Source organism: Hemitrygon akajei, chromosome 14, assembly GCF_048418815.1.
Source record: "Hemitrygon akajei chromosome 14, sHemAka1.3, whole genome shotgun sequence".
NCBI lineage: Eukaryota > Metazoa > Chordata > Chondrichthyes > Myliobatiformes > Dasyatidae > Hemitrygon > Hemitrygon akajei.
In genome coordinates this window covers 93,388,734-93,415,073 of record NC_133137.1, presented here as the reverse complement: position 1 = coordinate 93,415,073, position 26,340 = coordinate 93,388,734, and the positions used below count along the sequence as shown (strand labels likewise).

The following is a 26,340-nucleotide window of genomic DNA, read 5'->3' as shown; positions in this document are numbered from 1 at the left end:
TCACTTTGCCAGTCTGAGGCACCCACCAGCTTCAAGCAGGCTTCGATTATACCTGTGCTAAAGAAGAACGTGGTAACCTGCCTCAATGACTATCATCCAGTAGCACTTACATCCACTCTGATGAAGTTGGTGATAAAACATATCAACTCCTGATGAGTTGGATCTTCTCCAAATTGCCCATCTGCACAACATGTCCATAACAGATGCCAAACCATTGGCTCTTCTCTCAGCCCTGGAACATCTGGACAGCAAAGATACATATCTCAGGATGCTCTTTGTCAACTACAGCTCAGCATTCAATTCCATCATCTCCCTCAAAACTAATCAATGAGACTTTGGCCTCAATACCTCCTTGTACAACTGGTTTTTTTATTTCCGCATTAGCAAACCCCAGACAGTTTGGATTGGCAAAAACATCTCTCAATCAGCAGAGATTGCACTTTCTGAGGAAACTTAAAGAAGCATCACTCCCCACTAACATCTTAACTACATTCTACAGAGGCGTGGTTGAGAGTGTGCTGACCTTTTGCATCACAACCTGGTACTCCAGCTGCAGTGCTGCCGACAAAAAAGCCTTGCAGAGGGTGGTTAGGGGAGCAGAGAAGGTTATTGGGGTCTCCCTACCTTCTGTCCAAGACCTCTTTCAGAGTCGATGCCTCCAGAAGACACGGTACATCATTAAAGACCCCTCACACCCTCTCCATGAACTGTTTGTTCTTCTGCCATCAGGCAAATGTTACAGAAGCATCAAAACTAAAACCACAAGGTTACTAAACAGCTTCCTCCCACGGGCAGTAAGACTGCTAAATAGCTGCTCTACCTGACTCTGCTTTGGACACTTTTAACTTGCACTGGACACTTATAACTTGATTTTAACCGACATGTGGCTGTTGTGTTTTACTATTTATTGTTGTGTTTACTATTTGTTGCATTTGTTATGTTATGATTGCACTTGCCCCTGGGAAACGCTGTCTCATTCTGCCCTGCAGAGCTGATGTATGGTTGGAATGACAATGAAGTTTTTGAATCTTGAAAGTTTTTTTTGAATCTCCAATCTCTATCAGCACAGGTTCACCACAATGCTGTATGTTTAGTTTTTTGTTCAACTCACATTATACTTATGACTACGAGGCTAAGCGCAGCCCCAACGCCATATTTTAAGTTTGCTGATGACACCAGTCATTGACCGAATCAAAGGTGGTGACGAATCAGCAGATAGGAGGGAGATTGAAAATCTGGCTGAGTGGCACAACAACATCCTCTTGCTCTTACTCAATGTCAGTAAGACCAAGGAGCTGATTATTGACTTCATGAGGAGGGAACTGCAGGTCATGAGCCAATTTCATCAAGGGCTCAGAGGTGGACAGTGTCAGCAACTTTAAATTTCTAGGTGTTACTGTCTTGGAAGATCTGTCCTGGTCCCAGCACATAAGTGCAACTGTGAAGAAAGCACAGCAGTGCCTCTACTTACTTAGAAGTCTATGTAGATTTGGCATGACATCTAAAATTTATAGATGTGTGGTGGATAGTGTATTGACTGGTTGCATCATGGCCTGGTATGGAAACACAAATGCCCTTGAATGGAAAATCCTACCAGAAGTAGCGGATATGGCCCAGTCCATCATGGGTAAAGCCTTCCCCAAAATTAAGCATATCTACACAGAGCGCTGTCACAGGAAAGCAGCACCCATCATCAGAGATCCCTAGCATCCAGGATGTGCTCTCTTCTTGATACTGTCATCAGTTAGAAGGTACAGGAGCCTCATAGGACTTGCACTGACAGGTTCAGGAACAGTTATTACCCCTCCACCATCAGGCTCTTGAGTCAGTGGGGATAACTTCCCTCAGCTTCACTCGCCCCATCACTGAACTGTTCCCACAACCTATGGACTCACTTCCAAGGACTCTTCATCTCATACTCTCAATATTTACTGCTTATTTATTTATTTTTTATTATTTCTTTTGCTTTTCTTTTGTATTTGCACAGATTGTTATCTTTTGCACATTGGGTGTTTGTCCATTGGGAGTGGTCTTTCATTGATTTTGTTTCTTGAATTTACTGTGCATGCCCACATAAAATAAATCTCAGGTATAAGGCTACACATACAATTGCAAGAAAAAATTTGCAAATACCTGGTTTTCTGCGTTAATTACTCATAAAATGTGGTCTGATCTTCATCTAAGTCACAATAATAGACAAATACAATCCACCTAAACTAATAACACACAATCACACTTTTCATGTCTTTACTGAACACTTTGTTTAATCTTTCACAGTCCAGGCTGGAAAAAGTATATGAACCCTTGTATTTAATAACTGGTGGAACCTCCTTTTGCAGCAATAACCTTTACCAAACATTGAGACGTACAAACAAGCTCAATGAACTCAGCAGGTCAGCCAGCATCCGTTGAAATGAGCAGTCAATGTTTCGGGCCGAGGCCCTTCGTCAGGACTGAAGAAGGAGGGGCAGATGAGGCAACATTTCACTTGTGAGTCTGTTGGGGTCACCTATTGCATCCGGTGCTCCCGGTGCAGCCTCCTCTACATTGGCAAGACCTGACGCAGATTGGGGGACCACTTAGTCGAGCACCTCCACTCCATCCGCCACAACAGACAGGATCTCCCGGTTGCCACCCACTTCAACTCTGTTTCATATTCCCATTCGGATATGTCCATACATGGCCTCCTATACTGCCATGATGAAGCCAAACTCAGGTTGGAGGAGCAACACCTCTTATACCGTCTGGGTAGCCTCCAGCCCCTTGGTATGAACATCGAATTCTCCAACTTATGGTAATTCCCTCCCTCTCCCTTCCACCATCCCACTTTCACTCTACCTCCTCTTCTAGCTGCCTATCACCTCTCTCACGATTCTGCCTTCTTCTACTATCCATAGTGCTTTCCCCTTTCATTCCTCCTTCACCTCTCCGGCCTATCCCCTCCTTACTTCCCCTCCCCTACCCCTTGATCTTTCCTCTGATTGGTTTTTCACCTGGCACCTGCCAGCCTTCTCCTTCCCACCCTCCCCCCACCTTCTTTATAGGGCCCCTGCCCTCTCCCTCTTCAGTCCTGACGAAGGGTCTTGGCCCGAAACGTTGACTGCTCTTTTCAATGGATGCTGCCCGACCTGCTGAGTTCATCCAGCTTGTTTGTACATCTTGATTTGACCACAGCATCTACAGTGTACTTTGTGCCTTCACCAAACATTTCCTGTCGCTACTAATCAGACTTGCACAATAGTGAGGAGGAATTTTAGACCATTCCTCCATACAGAACGGTTTCAGTTCATCAATATTCTGGGATACCTTGTATGAAGAGCCCGCTTCAGGTTATGCCACAGCACCTCAGTTGTGCTAAGGTCTGGAATCTTATGTACTTAAATAATAACTTTACTTTGAACTGGTCACCCTCAGAACTGAATGAAGGCTGCTCAGAAACTCAAGTGTGCTGAAACCATCATGGGCTATTTTCTCAATCCCATGCCCATATTAGAGGGGCTTTAGGCACCATATCTTACCTGACTTCTCTGAACACTGCACACTGGATTTATTAGGCTGCTGGCACTAAGAAATGCACACTCTGCACAACAGCAGTCTCATGCTTGGCCTGCTCTCTGTGGTCAAGATCACATTACCTCAAACTTGATGTTATGGAACTGTTCCAAGTGGTTGCAACAGAACTCTGTTGCCTCTTCAAATCTGCTACTGATCAGCACACCAAAGAGGTCACCCAGACATTGTATTTGCAAGGAAGTGCACGTATTTACTTTGATTTCAATAATAAACAAAATAGTATTGAGATTTAACAGCATGTCTCCTTTCGCATAGTGTAGACAGCCACTAACCGCATGCATGTGCTGACAAGGGCTCCCATTAAGGACCCAAATGTTTTTATCAATAGTGTTCTGTCTCTAGAGGTGCAGTTCAGTTTGAATGCAGTTTGTTTTGTACAAATATCACCTATTGTTCATAACTTTTTTTTTTACATCATTTCCCGTGCAGGTTAATTTGGATTTTAACTTGAACCAAACATGGTAGAAAGACATCCATCTCCAGCACATTATTTACTCTTGAAACAGCAATATCTGAGTCTTAAACTACCGTACCTTAATATTGGTACACATTTAATAGATATACTTTAGAGTAAGTATGCTCATTGCTCATCACTATTAAGGTATTGCTGTGTCACAAGTTCACTCTAGTCCATGTCATAGCTATAAGATGTTGCATGTGTGTATTACCTTGTTTAACTTGGATTGTGAGAATAATCAATTATGAAGTGGATGAGCTTAGAGCATGGATCAGTACTTGGAGCTATGATGTTGTGGCCATTACAGAGACCTGGATGGCTCAGGTGCAGGAATGGTAGAGTGCCAGGCTACAGATGTTTCAGAAAGGACAGGGAGGGAAGCAAAAGAGGTGGGGGCGTGGCACTGCTGATCAGAGATAGTCACACGGCTGCAGAAAAGGAGGAAGTCATGGAGGGATTGTCTACTGAGTCTCTGTGGGCGGAAGTTAGAAATAAGAAGGAGTCAATAACACTACTGGGTGTTTTTTATAGAACATACAATAGTAACAGGGACATCGAACAGCAGATAAGGAGACAAATTCTGGAAAGGTGTAATAATAACAGGGTTGTCGTGGTGGGAGATTTTATATTGATTGGCATTTCCCTATGGCAAGGGGTTTAGATGGGGTGGAGTTTGTTAGGTGTGTTAAGGAAGGTTTCTTGACACAATATGTAGATGAGCCTACAAGAGGAAAGGCTGTACTTGATTTGGTATTGGGAAATGAACCTTGTCAGGTGTCAGATCTCTCAGTGGGAGAGCATTTTGGAGATAGTGATCACAATTCTATCTCCTTTACCATAGCATTGGAGAGGGACAGGAACAGACAAGTTCGGAAAGCGTTTAACTGGAGTAAGGGGAAATATCAGGCTATCTGGCAGGAACCTGGAAGCATAAATTAGGACAGATGTTCTCAGGGAAATGTATGGCAGAAATGTGGTAAATGTTCAGGGGATATTAGCGTGGGATTCTGCATAAATACGTTCCAATGAGACAGGGAAAGGATGGTAGGGTACAGGAACTATGGTGTACAAAGGCTGTTGAAAATCTAGTCAAGAAAAAAAGAAAAGCTTACAAAAGGTTCAACAAACTAGGTATTGATAGAGATCTAGAAGATTATAAGGCTAGCAGGAAGGAGCTTAAGAATGAAATTAGGAGAGCCAGAAGGGACCATGAGAAGGCCTTAGTAGACAGGATTAAGGGAAACCCCAAGGTATAAGTGAAGAGCAAGAGGATAAGATATGAGAGAATAGGACCAATCAAGTGTGACAGTGGAAAAGTTATGGAACCAGAGAGATAGGAGAGGTATTTGATGAATACTTTGCTTCAGTATTCACTATGGAAAAGGATCTTGGCCATTGTAGGGATGACTTACAGCGGACTGAAAAGTTTGAGCATACAGATATTAAGAAAGAGGATATGCTGGAGCTTTTGGAAAGTACCAAGTTGGTTAAGACACCAGGACCAGACAAGATGTGCCCCAGGCTACTGTGGGAGGCAAGGGAGGAGATTTCTGAACTTCTGGCGATAATCTTTGGATCATCAATGGTGACGGGAGAGGTTCCAGAGGATTGGAAGGTTGCAGATGTTGTTCCCTTATTCAAGGTAGGGAGTAGAGATAGCCCAGGAAATTATAGACCAGTAAGCCTTACTTCAGTGGTTGATAAGTTGATGATAAAGATCCTGAGAGGCAGGATTTATGAACATTTGAAGAGGCATAATAAGATTACGAATAGTCAGCATGGCTTTGTTTCAGTTAGTCCTGACAAAGGGTGTCAGCCCAAAATGTCGACAGTGCTTCTCCCTATAGATGCTGCCTGGCCCGCTGCGTTCCACCAGCATTTTGTGTGTGTTGATTGAATTTCCAGCATCTGCAGATTTCCTTGTGTCGTGCCTTAAGAGACCGATTGAATTTTTTGAGGATTTGTCTAAACACATTGATGAAGGAAGAGCAGTAGATGTAGTGTATATGGATTTCAGCAAGGCATTTGATAAGGTACCCCATGCCATGCTTATTGAGAAAGTAGGGAGGCATGGGATCCAAGGGGACCTTGCTTTGTGGATCCAGAATTTGCCTGCTCACAGAAGACAAGAGTGGTTGTAGATGGGTCATATTCTGCATGGAGGTCGGTAACCAGTGGTGCGCCTCAGTGATCTGTTCTGGGACCTCTTCTCTTTCTGACTTTAATAAATGTCCTGGATGAGGAAGTGGAGGGATGAGTTAGTAAATTTGCTGATGACACAATGGTTGGGGGTGTTGTAGACAGTGTGGAGGGCTGTCAGAGGTTACAGCAGGACATCAATAAGATGCAACACTGGGCTGAGAAGTGGCAGATGGAGTTCAACCCAGGTAAGTGTGAGGTGGTTCATTTTGGTAGATCAAATATGATGGCAGAATATAGTAATAGTGGTAAGACTCCTGGCAGTGTGGAGGATCAGAGGGACCTTGGGGTTTGAGTCCACAGGTCACTCAAAGCTACTAAATAGGTTGACTCTGTGGTTAAGAAGGCATATGGTACATTGGCCTTCATCAACCATGAGACTGAGTTTAGTAGCTGAGAAGTAATGTTGCAGCTATATAGGACCCTGGTCAGACCCCACTTCGAGTACTGTGCTCAGTTCTGGTAACCTCACTACAGGAAGGATGTGGAAACTATTGAAAGGGTGCTGAGGAGATTTACAAGGATGTTGCCTGGATTGGGGAGCATGCCTTATGAGAATAGATTGAGTGAGCTCGGCCTTTTCTCCTTGGAGCAGCAGAGGATGAGAGGTGACCTGATAGAGGTTTAGAAGATGATGGGAGGCATTGATCCATGTGGATAGTCAGAGGCTTTTTCCCAGGGCTGAAATGGCTATCACAAGAAGGCTCAGTTTTAAGGTGCTTGGAAGTAGGTATAGAGGAGATGTTAGGGGTAAATTTTTTTACACAGAGAGTGGTGAGTGCATGGAATGGGCTGACAGTGACGGTGGTGGAGGTGGATGTAATAGGGTCTTTTAAGAGACTCCTGGATAGGTACATGAAGTTTAGAAAAATAGAGGGCTATGGGTAACCCTGGGTAATTTCTAAAGTAAATACATGTATGGCACAGCATTGTGGGCCAAAGGGCTTGTATTGTGTGCAGGTTTTCTATGTTTCCATATGCTTTACTTAACTTTCTGCAGTTTCACAAGCTTTTCTCATTAAAAACCCTGAAGAAAACCTCCACCTGGGGTGATATTTAATAAGGTGTTTAACTCCTTGCCTAGCTTTGTACACAATGCACTGCAAGAACAGTAGAGGGAACTGTCTTCGAAGGCATTGCCCATGGACTGGAGTCGCGTCTGAATGCTGTACACTACAATGTCAGCTTCAAATGCCAGCAACCTTGATCACCGAAACCTGGAAATCAGGTCAGAACACGGTGTATCAATTGCACCTTTGCGACACTCACGCAAAAGCACCATTAGTGTACTGTAGCACGAATGCACACCAGCTGAAGTGGCAAGAATGAGAGCAGTATAAGCTCACACAGACATGGAGAAAGCACATACAGACATAACGAAAGCTCGTGTAGAAGTTGCATTGGGTACCTTCCAGGAGCGTGAAGTTGAGGCCGCCTTAGCAGAGGCAAAGGTACATGAAGCAGCAGCTGAGTTAGACGCAAACACGAGGAAACCTGCAGATGCTGGAAATTTAAGCAACACACACAAAACTTCGTTAGTCCTGACAAAGGGTCTCGGCCCGAAACGTCGACTGTACTTCTTCCTATAGATGCTACCTGGCCTGCTGTGTTCCACCAGTGTTTTGTGTGTGTAGCTGACTTAGACATTGATTATCATCTCTCTAGGAACCTGACTGAAGAGCCGACCATTGGTACAAGCCCTCTAATATGACATGGTTGCTTAACAGGGGATGAAATCAAAGCAGTAGACCAAGAAAGGAACCAGCTTCCTGTTGTGCTTCACACCAAGTCGTTTCCCAGTCCTCCTCCTGAACTTTCATCCTCTGCTCAGATTCAAACCCAAAAGAAAGAGGAACCCTCATTGAAGGAACAAATTGAGAAGTGCCCAAAGTCACCCAACTTGGAAACACATGGGTGTTCACCACTTAATAAGAGCAGACAAGGGCTGAAAAATGCACCAAGTGCATCAGTTACTCATCTTTCAACAGGAGCCACTGTAGAACCAACTGCACAGCTCTCACTTGCTGCATCAGCACATTTAAGACTAATGTCCTGAAGAATGGGCACCCAAGTCATTTCAGACCCTGTGAGAGCAGTATCTTATATGAAAGATTGTAGAAGTAGCCAAGGACAGCCTTTGCAGTGTTTGGCACATTTGTAAGCAACTAATCAATGCAGAATTACTGAGTTAAGTAAAGCTTAGAATCCTTGTTGTTCAAAGGCAGGGGTATGCAAAGTAAGTGCAGTGCATCACAAAGCAGAAACCTCTCCCAATCCAAAGATACCTCAGTGAACTTTGTTCCTTTCCTGACTCTGAGGGGCTACAGTGAGTTGGAAAATGTACTAAGGGAGCACAACACACTTTAGAGGTAACTCACTCATTCACCATTCTGGGTGAGCACTGTGCTACTTTATACTTCCACATCTACTCACACCAGTGAGAGAGCCACACAAACATTAGGACAATAATGAAAATTGCCACTGGTATATTTGTGATGCAATTCCATTGTTTGAATGAGTCTGGGGCGCACTATGGAAAGGGTAAGCAGCTTCAAGTTCCTCACCATCAACATCTCAGAGGAGCTATAATTGGCCCGACACATTGATGTAATTACAAAGACGACACACTAGTGGCTCTACTTTAATATGAACTTGAGGAGATTTGGTATGTCACTGAAGATTCTTGCGAATTTTTATAGATGTATTGTAGAAAGCATTTTGACTGGATGTATCACCTCCTGATATGAAGGCTCCAATGTACAGGATTGAATGAGACCGCAGAATGTTGTAAACTCAAGCCAGCTCCATCACAGACACAACCCTCCCACCAATGGGGACATCTTCAGGAGGCAGTGCCTCATGAAGGTGGCATCACCTTCACCATCCAGAATGTCTGCTTCGCATTACTATCATCAGGGAGGACGTACAGGAGCCAGAGCACCCACACTCAATGTTTTAGGAACAGCTTCTTCCCCTTTGCCATTAGATTTCTAAACAGTTCATGAAAACCAGCATGTTATTCTTCTTTTGCGCTATTATTGTAACATAGTAATTTCTATACTTGGCACTGTATTGCTGCTGCAAAACAACAAATTTCATGGCATATACCAGTGATAACAAATCTGATTATGATTCTGAGAAACAGAAACTGAGAGGCATGAGGCAAAACATGAAAAGCAGAAATATCAAGAGGAACAGGGGGATGAAAGCCGAACAGAGTGAATCCCTACTTCATGTCTCAACTGAAAGGAGGATAAAGGACTTGTAACAGTTGCTTTTCCAAAGCACCTGCAAATTCATACAATAAGCAAGCCAAGTGACCCTACCCATACTCCAATCATTACTAACAAAATACGCCAATAATTAGATAATGAAGCCCAGATGGCAGAAACAAATCCCTCTCAGCTAGTTTTGGAAGTTCAATCCTTTGGTTATAACCTGAACAAAACAAAATAATCCTTGCTCCAGTTATTTAAGAAGCTTTGTACGACATCACTATATTTCCTGATGAGTGGCATCTCATTCAAAACAGTTGGACTTCTATGTAAAGTAGACATTACTATAAGGATCTTCACCCTGCAGGTATACACAATGTTAATCACCTTCATGTTTTATGTAAGGACACAAAATTTCTTTTTGCATTTCTCTTCTACGCAGGAATCCTCATTCCTGGAGTAGCCTACTGTAGTCACCTTCTGCCAGGCTCATCTTATGGACCCTTGACTCTATGTGCCTTGATGTCCTGACACCTTTCTCTGATTACTGGACAGACTAAGTGAGATAATATCAAGAACAATTTAATTTCACCTGAAGCCAAAACAGGTGCACGGTCAGCCAATATCATCTCCCTTGCCCTACAATCATCTTTGGAACATCTGTATAAAAAGTCATCTATGTCAGACTCCTACTTATTGACAATAGCTTCGCCTTCAATATGATAATTCCAAAGAAACAATTTCACCTCCAAACCCCTAAGACTCTGGGCAACAACACCACTGTCACAATTATCCTCAACACTGGTGCCCTGCAAGGCTACATCTTCAGCCCCTTATTTTACTCCCTATACACTCATGACTGTGTGGCCAAATTCTGGTCGAACTCCATTTACAAGTTTGCAGATGACACCACTATTGTGGTCCAGATCTCAAATAAGAACAAGATGGAGTACAGCAAGGAGATAGAAGAGCCTAGTGGCATGGTGTCAAAAAATAAACTTTTCCCTCAATGCCAATAAAACAAAGGAGCGGGCCATTGACTTAAGGAAGAAGGACAGTGTATGTGCCCCCTGTCTATATCAATGGTCCTGAGGTGGAGATGGTTGACAGCTTCAAGTTCCCAAGTGGAAATATTAACAACAATTTGTCCTGGTTCAGCCACAGGGACCGTATGACCAAGAAAGCACACGAGGACCTCTACTTCATCAGAAGGCTAAGGAAATATAGCATTACTCTAATAACTCACCATTTTTTTAAACAGATGCACCATCGAAGATCCAGATGCATAACAGCTTGATATGGCAATTGCTTTGCCCAAGACTGCAAGAAATTGCAGAGTTGCAAATGTAGCTCACTCTATCAACAAAATCATTCTTTCCTGCACTGAGTCTGTCTATAATTCCTGCTGTCATGGGAAAGTAGGCAACATAATCAAGGATCTCTCCCACCCCAATTATTCCCTTCTTCCCCCTCCTGTTAGTCAGAAGATACAAACAGAGGCTCAAGAATGGCTTTCACCCCAGTGTTATAAAACTCTTAAATGACCTCTTATACAATAAAGATGAATGCCTGATCACTTGATCTACCTTGACATTGCCCATGCGCTTCATCCTTGTGGGTTAAGAAACTGCGTGGGTAAAAGGACTCTGATGGCAGTTATATACAGGCTTCCCAACAGTAGCTGGGATGTGGACCACAGATTACAATGGGAAATAGAAAAGGCATGTCAAAAAGGCAATGTTATGATAGTCATGGGAGATTTCAACATGCACGTGGTTGGTAATGGATCTCAAGAGAGTGAGTTTGTTGAATGCCTTCGAGATGACTTTTTACAGCAGTTTGTTGTGGAGCCTACTAGGTGATCAGCAATACTGGATTGGGTATTATGTAATGAACCGGAGGTGGTTAGGGAGCTTAATGTAAGAGAACCCTTAGGAGACAATGATCATAATATGATAGGAGTTCAACTTGAAGTTTGATAGGGAGAAAGTAAAATCTGATGTAGCAGTATTTCAGTGGAGTAAAGGAAATTACAGTGTTATGAAAGAGGAGTTGGTCAAAGTAATTTGGAAGGAGATGCTAGCAGGGATGTCAGCAGAGCAGCAATGGCATAAAGAAGGCCAGACAGCGGCTATACTTTATGAGGAGTTTGAAGAGATTTGGCATCTCAACAAATACACTCAAAAACTTCTATAGTTGTATCATGGAGAGCATTCTGACAGGCTGCATCACTGTCTGGTATGGAGGGCCTACCGCACAGGACCAAAAGAAGCTGCAGAAGGTTGTAAATCTTGGGCACTAGCCTACAAAGTACCCAGGACATATTTAGGGAGCGGTGTCTCAGAAAGGCAGTGTCCATTATTAAGGACCTCCAGCACCCAGGACGTGCCCTTTTCTCACTGTTACCATTAGGTAGGAGACACAGAAGCCTGAAGGCACACACTCAGCAATTCAGGAACAGCTTCTTCCCCTCTGTCAACCGATTCCTAAATGGACATTGAAGCTTTGGACAGTACCTCAATTTTTTTAATATACTGTATTTCTGTTTTTGCACACATTTTAAAAAATCTATTCAATATATGTAATTGATTTGCTTGTTTATTTATTATTGTTTTATTTTGTTTATTATTATTAATTTTTTTCTCTCTCTGCTAGATTATGCACAGGCAGTCCCCAGGTTACATACGAGTGCCATTCCTGAGTCCGTCTTTAAGTTGGATTTGAACGTAAGTCAGAACAAGTACATCCGGTATTATTTAGCGTCAGTTAGTCAAACATTTGTCTTAGTATATAGTATATATTTTACCTTTCTATGCATATAAAACACTTAAGAAACGTATGTATTCCAATAATTAAACCACTGCGTTGCTTAGTAATAATTGTAGCTTTCATCGGGGCAGCACCTTTCATACGCTCCATTATTTTCACTTTATTCGCTATCCTTTAAAATTGTTCCGATTGTTGACCGACTGTAGCCTAACGCTTTTCCAATGACCAATGGCGTTTCACCTCTTTCCAAACGCTTTATTATTTCCACTTTATTTTCAATCGTGACTGCTTCCCGTCAATGGAACAGAAACACTGCGGGCGGCAGGTCCCAACCTGCACCGGCTCCCAAGGTCCGCTGGGTCCTAAGGACCACAGCACTGAATTCCCCGGGTGCTAAACTTCACCGCACTGAGACAGGTTAAATGGGACAAGTGGGGGCTGTGCTGGGTTTGGGTATTTGATCCTCCACAATATTCCGCGTGGGAATTTAAACTGGAGGTGGCACTGTTTTTGTTTACGAGGTCGAGTTGCGAGCTCGACATCAACCCAGCACAGATGGTACGGGAGTCACTGGATCGACATCAACCCAGCACTAAACCGAACTCAGGAACCTCCATTCTCTAGCCTGGTGCTGATCTGACTGCGCCAGCAGGTGACCGGAATGGGGGGGGGGGGGGGGGGGGCAGGGTCAGGGTGAATCTTACGAAGAAAAATTTAAGCCAAATACAAAGTTAAACACTCAACACAGTGTCAATGGCAACGACTTAAAATGGCAGATGGCGTCACGATCTGACTTAAAATGGTGGACGGCGTTCTTCTTCCTCGGTTCATAAGTCGGACGTTCATAACTCGGGGACTGCCTGTATTGCATTGAACTGCTGCTGCTAAGTTAACAAATTTCACGTCACATGTTGATGATAATAAACCTGATTCTGATTCTGAGTTTCTAGGAAAAATGAGGAAGGTGCAGGATAGATGCATTCCAAAAATGAAGAAATAATCAAATAGCAAAATAGTACAACCTTGGCTGACAAGGAAAGTCAAAGCTAATGTAAAAGCAAAAGAGAGGGCATACAATAAAGCAAAATTCAGCCAGAAGATAGAGGATTGAGGATTTAAAAACCTACAGAGAGCAACTAAAAGAATCATTAGGAGAGTAAAGATAAAATATTAAAGCAAGTTAGGAAACACAATCAAAGTGGATAGTAAAAGCTTTTTCAATTATGTAAAAAATAAGAGAGATGAGAGTGGATATAGAGCCACTGGAAAATGGGGTCAGAAAAATAACAACAGGGGCCAAGGAGATGGCAGATGAACTAAATGAGTAACTTGCATCAGTCTTACTGTGGTAGACACTAGCAGTGTGCCCGAAGTTGAAGGGTGTGAGGGAAAAGAATTGAGTGCAGTTACTATTACAAGGGAGACGGTGCTCAAAAAGCTGAGAGACCTAAGGGTTCATAGTCCAGATAAACTACACCCTAGAGTTCTGAAAGAGGTAGTAGTAGAGATTGTGGAGGCATTAGTAACGATCTTTCAAAAATGACTGGACTTTGGCATGGTGCCAGAGGACTAGAAAATTGCAAATGTCCACTCTTTAAAAAAGGAGGAAGGTAGCAGAAATGAAATTATAGACAAGTTAGCCTGATCTCAGTGGTTGGGAAGAAGTTGGAGTCAATTGTTAAGGATGAGTTTCCTACCAAGTTAAGAGCCCATGGTATTACAGCAAAGTTACTGGCATGGTTAGAGCATTGGCTAATTGGTAGGAGGCGGTGAGTGGGAATAAAATGATCTTTTTCTGGTTGGCTGCCAGTGCCTTGTGGTGTTATGCAGGGGTCGGTGTTGGGACCACTTCTTTTTATGCTATCAATGATCTAGATGATGGAATAGATGGCCTTATTGCCAAGTTTGCAGATGATACAAAGATTAGTGGAGGGGCAGATAGTGCTGAGGAAACAGGTGTGCTGCAGAAGGAATTAGACAGATTAGGAGAATGGGCAAAAAAGTAGAAAATGAAATACAATGTTGGAAAATGTATGGTCATGCACTTTGGTAGAAGAAATAAATGTGCAGACTAATTTCTAAACGGGAAGAAAATCCAAAAATTGGAGATGCAAAGGGACTTAGGAGACCTTGTGCAGAACACCCTAAAGGTTAACTTGCAGGCTGAGTAGGTGGTGAGGAAGGCAAATGCAATGTTCACATTCTTTTCAGGAGGTTTAGAATACAAGAGCAGGGATGGGATACTGAGGCTTTAAAAGGCACTTGTGAGATCTCACCTTGAGTACTGTGAACAGTTTTGGACTCTTCATTTAAGAAAAGATGTGCTGGCATTAGAGAGGGTTCAGAGGAGGTTCACAAGGATAATTCTGGGAATGAAAGGGTTATCATACAAGGAGCATTTGATGGCTTAGAGTCTGTACTTGCTGGAATTTGGAAGGATGAGGGGGATCTCACTGAAACCTTTCTAATGTTGAAAGGCCTAGACAGAGTAGATGTAGAAAGGATGTTTCCCATGGTGGGATAGTCTTGGACAAGAGGGCACAGCCTCAGGGTAAAGGGGTGTCTATTTAAAACAGAGATGTGGAGAAATTTCTTTAGCTAGAGGGTGGTAAATTTGTGAAATATGTTATCACAGGCAGCTGTGGAGGCCAAGTAGTTGTCTGTATTTAAGGCAGAGCTTGATAGGTTCTTGATTGGACATGGCATCAAAGGTTACAGGGAGAAGGCTGGGAAGTGGGGCTGAGGAGGAGAAAACGGATTAAGAGAAGACTCGATGGGCCAAATGGCCTAATTCTGCTCCTATGTCTTATGGTCTTTATTTTAATTCCTGCACTGTAATTTCTCTATAACTACAACATTAGTTTTAATTTTCCTGCATTTGTACTATCTTAATGTCACATGTATGGCATAATCTGTTTAATAACGTACAAACAAAAGCTGTTGATGCTATCTCAGTACGTGACAACAACAAAGAAATTATCATCTTTATTTTAGTCCCTGCTTGTGGGTGTACTGAACTTCCATGCCATTTCACATTGCATTTCAGGCAATTTCATCATTTTTGAATGACTATCTGAAATACTGTTCTAACATATCAAAAAATGATGCAATACCTTTTTCCATGCGTAGGTTATTCCTTAACTGTACTCCCAGTGGTGGAGGTCTTTTTTTCTCTTACAGACTAGTGTCATATATAAAGGGACTTTACAATTAACATGCTAAAGAACTGTTCAAAGTTTGTAAGAAAGAGTTACTTGACTGCTTCCTTTAATGAATTTAGCAATGATTATCAAATCTCAGTTCCAGAGGATTTGTAACAGGAAGTTCTAATGATAATAGGAAAAACAGCCTACACATACTGTTTTGTGCAGCCAAATCTTGTATTCCAACTATGTGACTACTAGTTAATTAACCCAGCATTAAATTTCAAATATTAATGTTCATGGTTTCAAATAGAAGGCTATTAAGAAAAATTGTAATCTGCAGTAAACTGTAAAATATATAACATAATTTATGCTTATAGAATTCTTGATTTACATGAAGTAAAACATCAGAGAAGTTCCCATTGTCTGTTCAAAATGGTTACTGCTAACATAAAATTCTTACCATGAATGTTTCCAAGTTCGATATTCCCAATGGAAGAAGACAGATGTGAAGACTTGGCGTAAATGTACTTTGTTTTTAATGCACCATCAGTAGTGGAAATATTCATGTTTGTTCCTTGAAGTTTTTCGATTTCCACAAACTGGAAAAAATATAAAAGTTTGGAAAGATAAGAACACATTCTATAAGAACATAATCATTAATTCCTTATTAATAAGCAATTTTTAAAAAACATAATTTTACTCTTAGTGCCATAAATACTATTGCAATATGCAATACCAGGTTAAGAATAAAATAGAATAGAATGCATTTGAAGACTAATTGGTTGCTTCGTGAAATGTAAAATGCAGACTAAAATCCCTTAATTCTGTATAGATAGATAATTTTCATATAGTTACTAAAAACAATGAATGAGTCACCCTTCATTCCTCTGAATTCCAGTGAATACAGGCCCAGAGCCATCAAATGGTCTTCCTCCAACAAGCTGTTCAAACCTGGAATCATTTTCGTGAACCACCTTTGAACCCTCTCCAGTTTCAGTACATCCTTTCTGAGATAACATGCCCAAACCTGCTCACAATACTCCAAGTGAGGCCTCACCAGTGCCTTATAAAGTCTCAACATTACATTCTTGCTTTTATACTCAAGTCCTCTTGAAATGAATGCTAACATCACATTTGCCTTCCTCACCACCAGATGCAACCTGAAAATTAACCTTTAGGGAATCCTACAAAAGCACCCTACAGTCTCTTTGTGCTTCAGTTTTGTGTATTTTCTCTCCATTTAGAAAATATTAACCCTTTCATTTCTTCTACTAAAGTGCAAAACCATACACTTTCCAACACTGTATTCCATCTGACACTTCTTTGCTCATTCTCCTAATATGTCTAGGTCCATCTGTAGCCTCTCTACATCCCCAAAATTACCTAATCCTCCACCTATCCTCATATCATCTGCAAACTTTGCAACAAAGCCATCAATTCCATCATCCAAACTATTACCGTATAACTTCAAAATAATCGGTCTCAACACGGACCCCTGTGGAACACCACTGGTCACCAGCAACCAACCAGAAAAAGGCTTTATTCCTACCCTTTGCCTCCTGCCAATCAGCCACTGCTTTATCCAAACTAGAATCTTCATCTTCCTGTAATACCGTGGGTTTGTAGCTTGTTAAGCAGCCCCATGTGTGGCACCTTCTGAAAATCCAAATACACAATATCAACTAATTCTCCTTTGTCTATCCCACTTGTTATTTTTTCAAAGAATTCCAACAGATTTCTCAGGCAAGATTTTACTTGAGGAAACCATGCTGACTATAGCCTATTTTATCATGTGCCTCCAAGTATCCCAAAACCAAAATTTTAACAATCAACTCCAACATCTTACCAACCACTGAGATCAGACCAACTTGCTAATAATTTCCTTTCTTCTGCCTCTCTCCCTTCTTGAAGAGTGGAGTGACACTGGCAATTTTCCAGTTTTCCTGAACCATTCCAGAATCTAGTGATTCTTGAAAGATCATTACTAATACCTCCACAATCTCTCCAGTTACCTCTTTCAGAATCCTGGGTGTACACCATCTGGTCCAGTTGACTAATCTGCCTTCAGACCTTTCAATTTTCCAAGAACTTTCTCTCTAGTAATGATAACTTCTCACATTTCATGAGTCCTGACACCTGGAACTTCCATCATACTGCTAGTGTCTTCCAGAGAGAAGAAAAATACTTATTCAGTTTGTCCGCCATTTCCTTGACCCCCTATTACTATTTCTCCAGCATCGTTCTCCAGTGGTCCAATATACACTCTCTTTTACACTTAATGTATCTGAAGAATCTTTTGGTATCCTCTGTAATATTATTGGCTAGCTTACTTTCATCATTAAGAAGGTAAAGACTGAATACATCTCTAGTTGCCTTCTGTTGGCACTTGAGATCTTCCTAATCCTCTAACTCCCCACTAATTTTGCCCTATTATACACCCTCTCTTTGGCTTTTATGTTGGCTTTGACTTCTTGTTAGCCAGGAATGTGTTATCTTACCTTTAGAATACTTCTTCCTCTTTGGGATGTGTATATCCTGTGCCTTCTAAATTGCTTCCAGGAATTTCAGCCATTGATGCTCTGCCACCATCCCTGTTAGTGTTCTTTTCCAATTAATTCTCTCTCGTATCTCTGTAATTCCCTTTACTCCACTGTAATACTGATACATCTGACTTTATCTTCTCCTTCTCAAATTTTAGGATGAATTTGATCATATTATGATTACTTGCCCCTAAGGGTTCTTTTACCTTAAGCTCTCGAATCAATTCCGGATCATTGCACAACACCCAATCCAGAACAGCTGATCCCCTGGTGGGCTTAATCACAAGCTGCTCTAAAAAGCCATCTCGTAGGCACTCTAGTAACTCCCCCTCCTGGAATCCCTTACCAACTAGGTTTTCCAAATCTATCTGCATATTGAAATCCTCCATGACTATTGCAAAACTGTTCTTTTGGCATGTATTTTCTACCTCCCCCTGTAATTTGTAGACCACATCCTTGCTACTGTTTGGAGGGATCTGAATATAACTCCCATGAGGGTCTTTTTACCCTTGCACTTCCTTAGTTCTATCCACAATGATTCAACACCTTCTGACCCTATGTCACCTCTTTCTAATTATTTGATTTCATTTTTTACCAATAGAGTAACGCCACCCATTTCGCCTTCCTGCCTGTCCTTTCATTATAATGTGTATTCTTGGACATTAAGCTCCCAGCTATAATCTTCTTTCAGCCATGATTCAGAGATGCCTACATCATCATACATGCCAATCTGCTACAAGTTCATCTATCTTATTCCATATACTGCGTGCATTCAAATATAATACTTTCAGTCCTGTATTCACCTCTTTCAATTTTGTCCACCTTTTACGTTGCAACTCATCCTGTTGACTGCTATTTTGTCCCACCTTCAGCCTCTCCTTGCTAGGAATCTCACTACACATTGCTTCAATTTGTAAACCAACTATCTCACCTTCACCACTATCACTCCAGTTCCCAGCCCCCTTCCAAATTTGTTTAAACCCACCCAAGCAACTCTAGCCAACCTGCCTGCAAGGATATTGGACCTCCTTGGGTTCAGGTGTAACCCATCTCTTTTGTACAGGTCATACCTTCCCCAGATTAGATCCCAATGATCCATAAATCTGAACACCTGTCCCCTGCACCAGTTCCTCAGCCACGTGTTCACTTGCCAAATCATTCTTCCATTCTTATCCTCACTGGCACATGGCACAGGCAGCAATCCAGAGATTACTGCATTGGAGGTCTTGTTTCTCAGCTTTCTACATAGCTCTCTAAAATCTCCCTTCAGGACCTCCTCACCTTGTCTACCTATGTCATTGGTGCCAATATGCACCAAGACTTCTGGTTGCTCATCCTCGCCCTTGAGAATGCCATGGCCCTGACCCTGGCAGCAGGGAAACACATACCATCTAGATGTCTCCCTTCTGCCCACAGACCTCATCTCTGTCCCTCTGACTAAGGATTCACCTATTAAAACTGCAGTCCTCTTCACCTTTCTGCTGTGCCGAGCAACAGCACCAGACTCAGTGTTAGAGACCCAGTCACTGTGGCTCCCCCTGGTAGGTTGTCCCTCTCAATAGTATCCAAAGTTGTATACTTATTATTGAGGGGAACAGCTACGGGTATACTCTGCATTGGCTGTGCATTTCCCCTCCTTCTCCTGACAGTCACTCAGCTTGGGAGTAAACTGGGAGCAAGTTCTGAGTCTTTCTTTTAATAGACAAGTGAAGAGAAGACTGATTACCAAAGGGAAAGGTTAATTTTTTTTTAAAAAAGGTATCCAATTTGCATGCAATTACTTAGAGCGTTTAGATGAATGAGTAATCTGGAGTCCAGTATATGGTCATGCTATTGTGGAATGAAAGATTATTTCCCTTCGATAGGAAATAAGCTACTTTAGTTTCATGGCTTATTTTTGGTAGGAATCAAAATATATTAGGCATCCCTCCAAAGACAACTCTGGAATTAATCCTTGACTTATTTTCAGATTTTTTAAAAAAATGAGTCTTTAGTCTGGAATGGAATGTTTATCCTACAGATGATTTATTATCTATTCTCAATCTACTGTGAAAACGATAAAAGTTAATGAATAGAAAGGAATTAAATTTAACTTACACCTTTACTGTTGGTCTGTATATCTACATTTCCATGGATTGTTCCTAGACAGATTATGTTTCCACCTCTGCTTTGCACTTTGACTTTATGGGCCTGAGTAGCACAATAAACAAAAAGAAAATTACGCTTTGTTTCAACCAAGAATAAAACTTCGAATATCTATTAGCATTCCCAATACAATATCACAAATTAATATCCATGATGATTTCAAAAGAGAGCAAAAATTGTGAAGTAGTTCATTGTCCATTAGAAATCGGATGGCAGAGGGGAAGAAGCTGTTCCTAAAATGTTGAGTGTGTGTCTTCAGGCTCTTACACTTTCTCTCTGTGGTAGAAATGAGATTGAAGATTGAAGATGTCCTCAATGGTGGGGAGTCTAGTGCCCATGATATTGAATTGGCTGAGTTTACAACCCTCTGCATCCTTTTCTGATCCTGTGCAGTGGCCCCCTCGATACTAGATGGTGACGCAACCATAATACTCTCCATGGTACATCTGTACAAATATGCTAGACATACCAAATCTCACCAAACTTCTAATAAAAGATAGCTATTGGCGTGCCTTCTTCATAATTGTATCAACATTTTAGATCTTCAGAGATATGGACATCCAGGAACCTGAAACTGCTCACCCTTTCAATTGGTGACCCCTCTAAGAAAGCGAAGTCTGTGTTCCTTCGACTTCCCCTTCCTGAAGTCCACATTTCAGTCCTTCCAGGTGAGGCGACACTTCACCTGTGAGTCGGCTGGTGTGGTATACTGCGTCCGGTGCTCCCGGTGTGGCCTTTTATATATTGGCGAGACCCGACGCAGACTGGGAGACCGTTTCGTGGAACACCTACGCTCGGTCCGCCAGAAAAAGCAGGATCTCCCAGTGGCCACACATTTTAATTCCACGTCCCATTCCCATTCTGATATGTCTATCCATGGCCTCCTCTATTGTCAAAATGAATCCAAACTCAGGTTGGAGGAACAACACCTTATATACCAGCTGGGTAGCCTCCAAGCTGATGGCATGAACATTGACTTCTCTAACTTCCGTTAATGCCCCTCCTCCCCTTCTTAACCCATCCCTGACATATTTAGTTGTTTGCCTGTTCTCCATCTCCCTCTGGTGCTCCCCACCCCCCTTCTTTCTCCTGAGGCCTCCCGTCCCATGATCCTTTCCCTTCTCCAGCTCTGTATCACTTTCGCCAATCACCTTTCCAGCTCTTAGCTTCATCCCACCCCCTCCAATCTACTATCATTTCGCATTTCCCCCTCCCCCCTCTACTTTTAAATCTCTTACTATCTTTCCTTTCGGTTAGTCCTGACGAAGGGTCTCGGCCCGAAACATCGACATCACTTCTCCCTATAGATGCTGCCTAGCCTGCTGTGTTCTACCAGCATTTTGTGTGTGTTGTTGTTTGAATTTCCAGCATCTGCAGATTTCCTCGGGTTTGCTCTCCACATTTCAATTCCTTGGTTTTACTGACATTGAGTACAAGGTTGCTGTTGTGACACCACTCAACCAGCTGATCTATCTCACTCTTATACACCTCCTCGTCACCACCTGAGATTCTGCCAATAACAGTTATGTCATCAGCAAATTTATAGATCTGTTTGCGCTGTGTCTAGCTACAGTCATGAGTGTAGAGAGGAGAACACAGGGCTAAGCACGCATCCTTGAGGTGCATCTGTATTGATTTTCATTGAGGATGAGATGTTATTTCCAATCTGCACTGGTTGGCCTATGAGGAACTCAAGGATCCAGTTGCAGAGAGAGGTACAGAGGCCCCAGTTTTGAAGCACTGAAGGAATATTAGTAAACAAAACTAAACAGCAGTCTGACATAGATATTGCTGCTGTCCAGGTGGTCCAAGACCGAGTTCAGCTAGTGACTTTTTCCACTGTAGACCTATTGTGGTGGTAGGCAAATTGCAGTGGGTCCAATTTGGCAGGAGTTAATTCTAGCCATGATCATCCTCTCAAAGCATTTCATCACGGTAAATGTGGTGACCTAAAATTAAGCGTAAAACTTGAGGGAAATGGGGGTTACGTAACTATCAGGGAATATAAAAGCAGATCAATTGAAGCAAGTGTGAAAATGGCTGAAAAATAAAGCATCACATTCAAGTTTCAGCAGTTGGGTGCTGACTTGATGCAGGGCAGTAGAGTGTCAAAGCCAGAAGAAAAAGTGGCCTTTTAATGATAAAAATTGGGTGGGAGGAAAGGTGGAGGAGAGAAAACAAAGGAAAGCAGGCTATAGAGGAGCTAACCCAGCTCTTTTTCTCAATATAGGAAGGCAATGGTATAAGAGGAGAGCTTAGCAGGGATCTAAGGGGGCAGTTTCTATGCCCTCACAATAAGAGTGGTTGGAATCTGGAACAACTATTTGAGGACATAGAGAACGCATGTCCTCTCCATTAGAAGCATTGAGACAAGCAGTTGAATCACCAAGGCATAGCTGGCCCACAGAACAAATGTGAGTAAACGGGGGTAGTATCGATAAGTACGATTGTCAACATGAATATGCTGTACAACTCTATTAATTTATGATACACAAGCAAGATTTTTAATGAAATGTCAATAAAGTTTACGTAGCCACAACTCTACGTTTCTCATCATGTGCTTCACCAAAGTTTTACCTTCTATTACTTTACATGGTCAATTAAAAGCAAAAATCCTGTACATCCTCTGAGGAACACCTACCCATTTTTCTTGAACATCTTATGAGCAACACAGTTACAGTACCCTGTAAAAATATTCAGCCCCCACAACTGTAAACACATTTTACTATCTAATTTTCTAAATTTAAAATACAGCATATTGAAGGAGGATTTTTTGAGTTAATCTACAAAACATTGTGTAACACGTCAAATCAAAGGAAAAATTCCAAAAGCTGCCGACAATTTAATAAAAATTAAAAACCAAAATTGTGAGGCTGCAAAAGTATTCATCCCTTTGTAATTACTACACTAACTTTCCTTGGGTACAATATTGTATATTACCTAACCAACTCAGACAGATTGTTGATGGAGAAAATTAGAGGGTCACTTGTTTCCAAAGAATTAATTAGAATAAATACTCCCTCTCTCTGTAAGGTCCAACAATATGGTAGATTTTCAACAGACCACACAAAAAATAAGGCAAAAGAGTACTCAAGACAAGTCAGGAAAATGTTAATAGAGAAGCACAACTCTGGGGAAGAATACAAGACCATCTCAAAGGCACTGAACATACCTTGGTGCTCAGTGCAGTCCATTGTGGAAAAAGTGGAAAAAATATGAAACCACAGCCACACTGCCAATTTCAGGCTCCCTCTTTAAACATAGTTGCTGGAGAAGAAAGGTACAGGCAGTCCCCGGGTTATGTACGAGTTCCGTTCCTGAGTCCGTCTTTAAGTCGGATTTGTACGGAAGTCGGAACAAGTACATCCGGTATTATTTAGCGTCAGTTAGTCAAACGTTTGTCTTAGTATATAGTATATATTTTACCTTTCTATGCATATAAAACACTTAAGAAACATATGTATTCCAATAATTAAACCACTGCGTTGCTTAGTAATAATTGTAGCTTTCATCGGGGCAGCACCTTTCATACGCTCCATTATTTTCACTTTATTCGCTATCCTTTAAAATTGTTCCGATTGTTGACCGACTGTAGCCTAACGCTTTTCCAATGACCAACGGCGTTTCACCTCTTTCCAAACACTTTATTATTTCCACTTTATTTTCAATCGTGATCGCTTCCCGCCAATGGAACAGAAACACTGTGGGTGGCAGCTCCCGAGGTCCGCTGGGTCCTAAGGACCACCACATTGAGACAGGCTAAATGGGACAAATGGGGGCTGTGCAGGGTTTGGGTATTTGATCATCCACAATATTCCACGTGGGAATTTAAACTGGAGGTGGCAGTGTTTTTTTTTAACGAGGTCGAGTTGCGAACTCGACATCGACCTGGCACGGATGGTACGGAGTCACTGGATCGACATCAACCCGGCACGGGAACAGTCTATCACTGGATCGAACTCGGGAAACTCCGTTCTCCACCCTGGGGTCAAGGTGAATCTTACTAAGAAAATTTTAAGCCAAATACAAAGTTAAACACTCAACACAGTGTCAATGGCAATGACTTAAAATGGCGGATGGCGTTCTCCTTCCTCGGTTCGTAAGTCCGAGTTGTCCGTAAGTCAGACGTTCATAACTCGGGGACTACCTGTACTTGTAAAAGAGACTACTGTGACACCAACAGTCACTCTGAGTCAGCTGCAGAAGTCAGTGGCTGCAACTGGACATGAAGTTCATGGCTCCAGTCTCTCAAGGTCATACACAAAAAAGTTATTTATGGAAAAGTGGCAAGGAAGAAGCCCTGGCTGAAAAAAAACATATCCTTGCTCATAAAGACCTCACACAGTGTCACTACAAGGATACTGTAAAAACATGGAAGAAGATCTTGTGGACGGATGAGACTAAAGTGGAACTTACTAGCCTCAAAACTAAGCAGTACATGGTATAAATCTAATACTGCACAACAGCCAGGTAATGCCATCCTTACTGTAAAGTATGGTGGAAGTAGCATCATGCTATGGGGGTGCTTTGCAGCAGCAGGGACTGGAAATCTAGTCAGGGTTGATGGGAAGATGAATGCTGCCAAATATAGAGATCCTGGATAAAATTGTGCTAGTCTCTGCCAGAAAGCTTAAATTAGGAAGAAAGTTCATCTTTCAGCAGAACAACTGCCAGAGCAATCATGGAGCGGCTGCAAATGAAAAAAACTGATGTCCTCGAGCGGCCCAGTCAGAGTCCTTCTTAACCTGATCGGGTATCTCTGGCAAGACCTCAAGACTGCTTACCCAATGTCACTCCCTAACTAACCTGGCACAGCTTGAGCAATTCTGCAAGGAGAAATGGGCAAACTTCGCTCCATCATGTTGTTCAAAGCTAATAAAAACTTTTTCAAAAAGACTATTGGATGAAAAGCTGTGAGAGGCCATTCAATTAAGTACTGAGCAAAGGGGGATGAATACTTTTGGACAGCTGACATTTTAGTTTTCTATTTTTAGACTTTCCTGATTTACAATTTTCCCATTTTTGGACTCCATTGTGGAAAAAAAAGACCATATGATTCAAAAATAAAAATTATCAGTTAAATTTATCAAAATCTCGTCATAATACTCACTTTTGTGAACAAAGAGTTGGGGGCTGAATACTTTTACAAGGCACTGTAAATATTTAATATATGAGTATTTCAACAAATTAGAAATTATTTTCTTATTTAAAGAACATCCAGGTTTTAAGTGTAGTTTTGGTTCTGAAATAGAAACCTGTCAACGTATTTCATTAATTCATTTTATTTCTTAAGAAAACAAAGGTTATGCTCAGAAGATAAATACAGAAATTTAACATATTGCTCATACAGGTTAACAATACCCCTCATTTAAATAATTGCATTAAGTGAAAATACAATGAACAGAAGAAGTATTATGAGATTCTTGAGGGAGAATACACAGATTGGTTCACAATGAAACAGCATTTCCTGTGAACTATAAAACATGAGAGATTGACTTCTGCCCTCATCTACAGAATGAATAGGAACTTCAAAAAGAATATGTACGAAATACAGACTTTATGCTGAAAATAAAATATTTCAAGTTAAAACCAAATACCTTTAATTGATATGGATTAATTTTCTAGAAAATTTTCAGCAAATTTTCATGATAGCAGTCTAGATCAAGGGTTCCCACTCTGGGTCCACAAACCCCTCGGTTAAGATTCTATGGCGTAAAAATTTTGGGAACCCTGGTCTAGACTTTTGAAAGTGCATAAAAATAAATGAGCAACAGCACTGGGCTATTTTTCTGGAACAGAAGTTGAATTCCCAATCTAAATCCATGCCAGCGCTAAGTGCTAATATATAAAGTCTTGTCTACTCTTTGTGAATCAATTTGGAGCGAGGAGTAACTAGTTTACAACTCAGAAAACACAAACAATCAGGCCATTAATAGCAATACGGCTGGCTTGACTAAGTAATTTATTTTAGTAAACTCAGATGTTTTAAGCCAGATTCCCTAGTCTTCTATTCTGAAATAATGTCCTTCATTCTGTTTCATCCTTCAACATTATGGGGAATCATACTGTAGAACAACACTGCACGAAAACTCTCACACTGACTTCACTACACCTGTGAACAACATTAATTAATATATTTCCAAGGTGCCACATTTTCTTTCAATCTTTTTATTAGTATTAAAAATATTATGAATAAAATACAATTAAAATATTGATAAGGGATTACAAACATATAGACTCCCATTACACATGAAGGAATACATAAGGAATGAATACAGTATAAGTAAGTTTTCCCA

The 26,340-nt window shown here is 41.5% G+C and overlaps 1 protein-coding gene across 1 annotated transcript in view; it reads right to left on the bottom strand.

Annotated features, from left to right (window-relative positions):
* The window catches only part of fam185a (family with sequence similarity 185 member A), a 71,318-nt gene that overhangs the window by 31,771 nt on the left and 13,207 nt on the right, over positions 1 to 26,340 (bottom strand). The window contains exons 3-4 of the mRNA XM_073066626.1: positions 19,997 to 20,089; positions 15,820 to 15,958 (exon numbers count right to left, since the gene is read on the bottom strand). Of these exons, the coding sequence (XP_072922727.1) occupies positions 15,820 to 15,958; positions 19,997 to 20,089 (232 nt within the window). The remainder of the gene's footprint in view (positions 1 to 15,819; positions 15,959 to 19,996; positions 20,090 to 26,340) is intronic.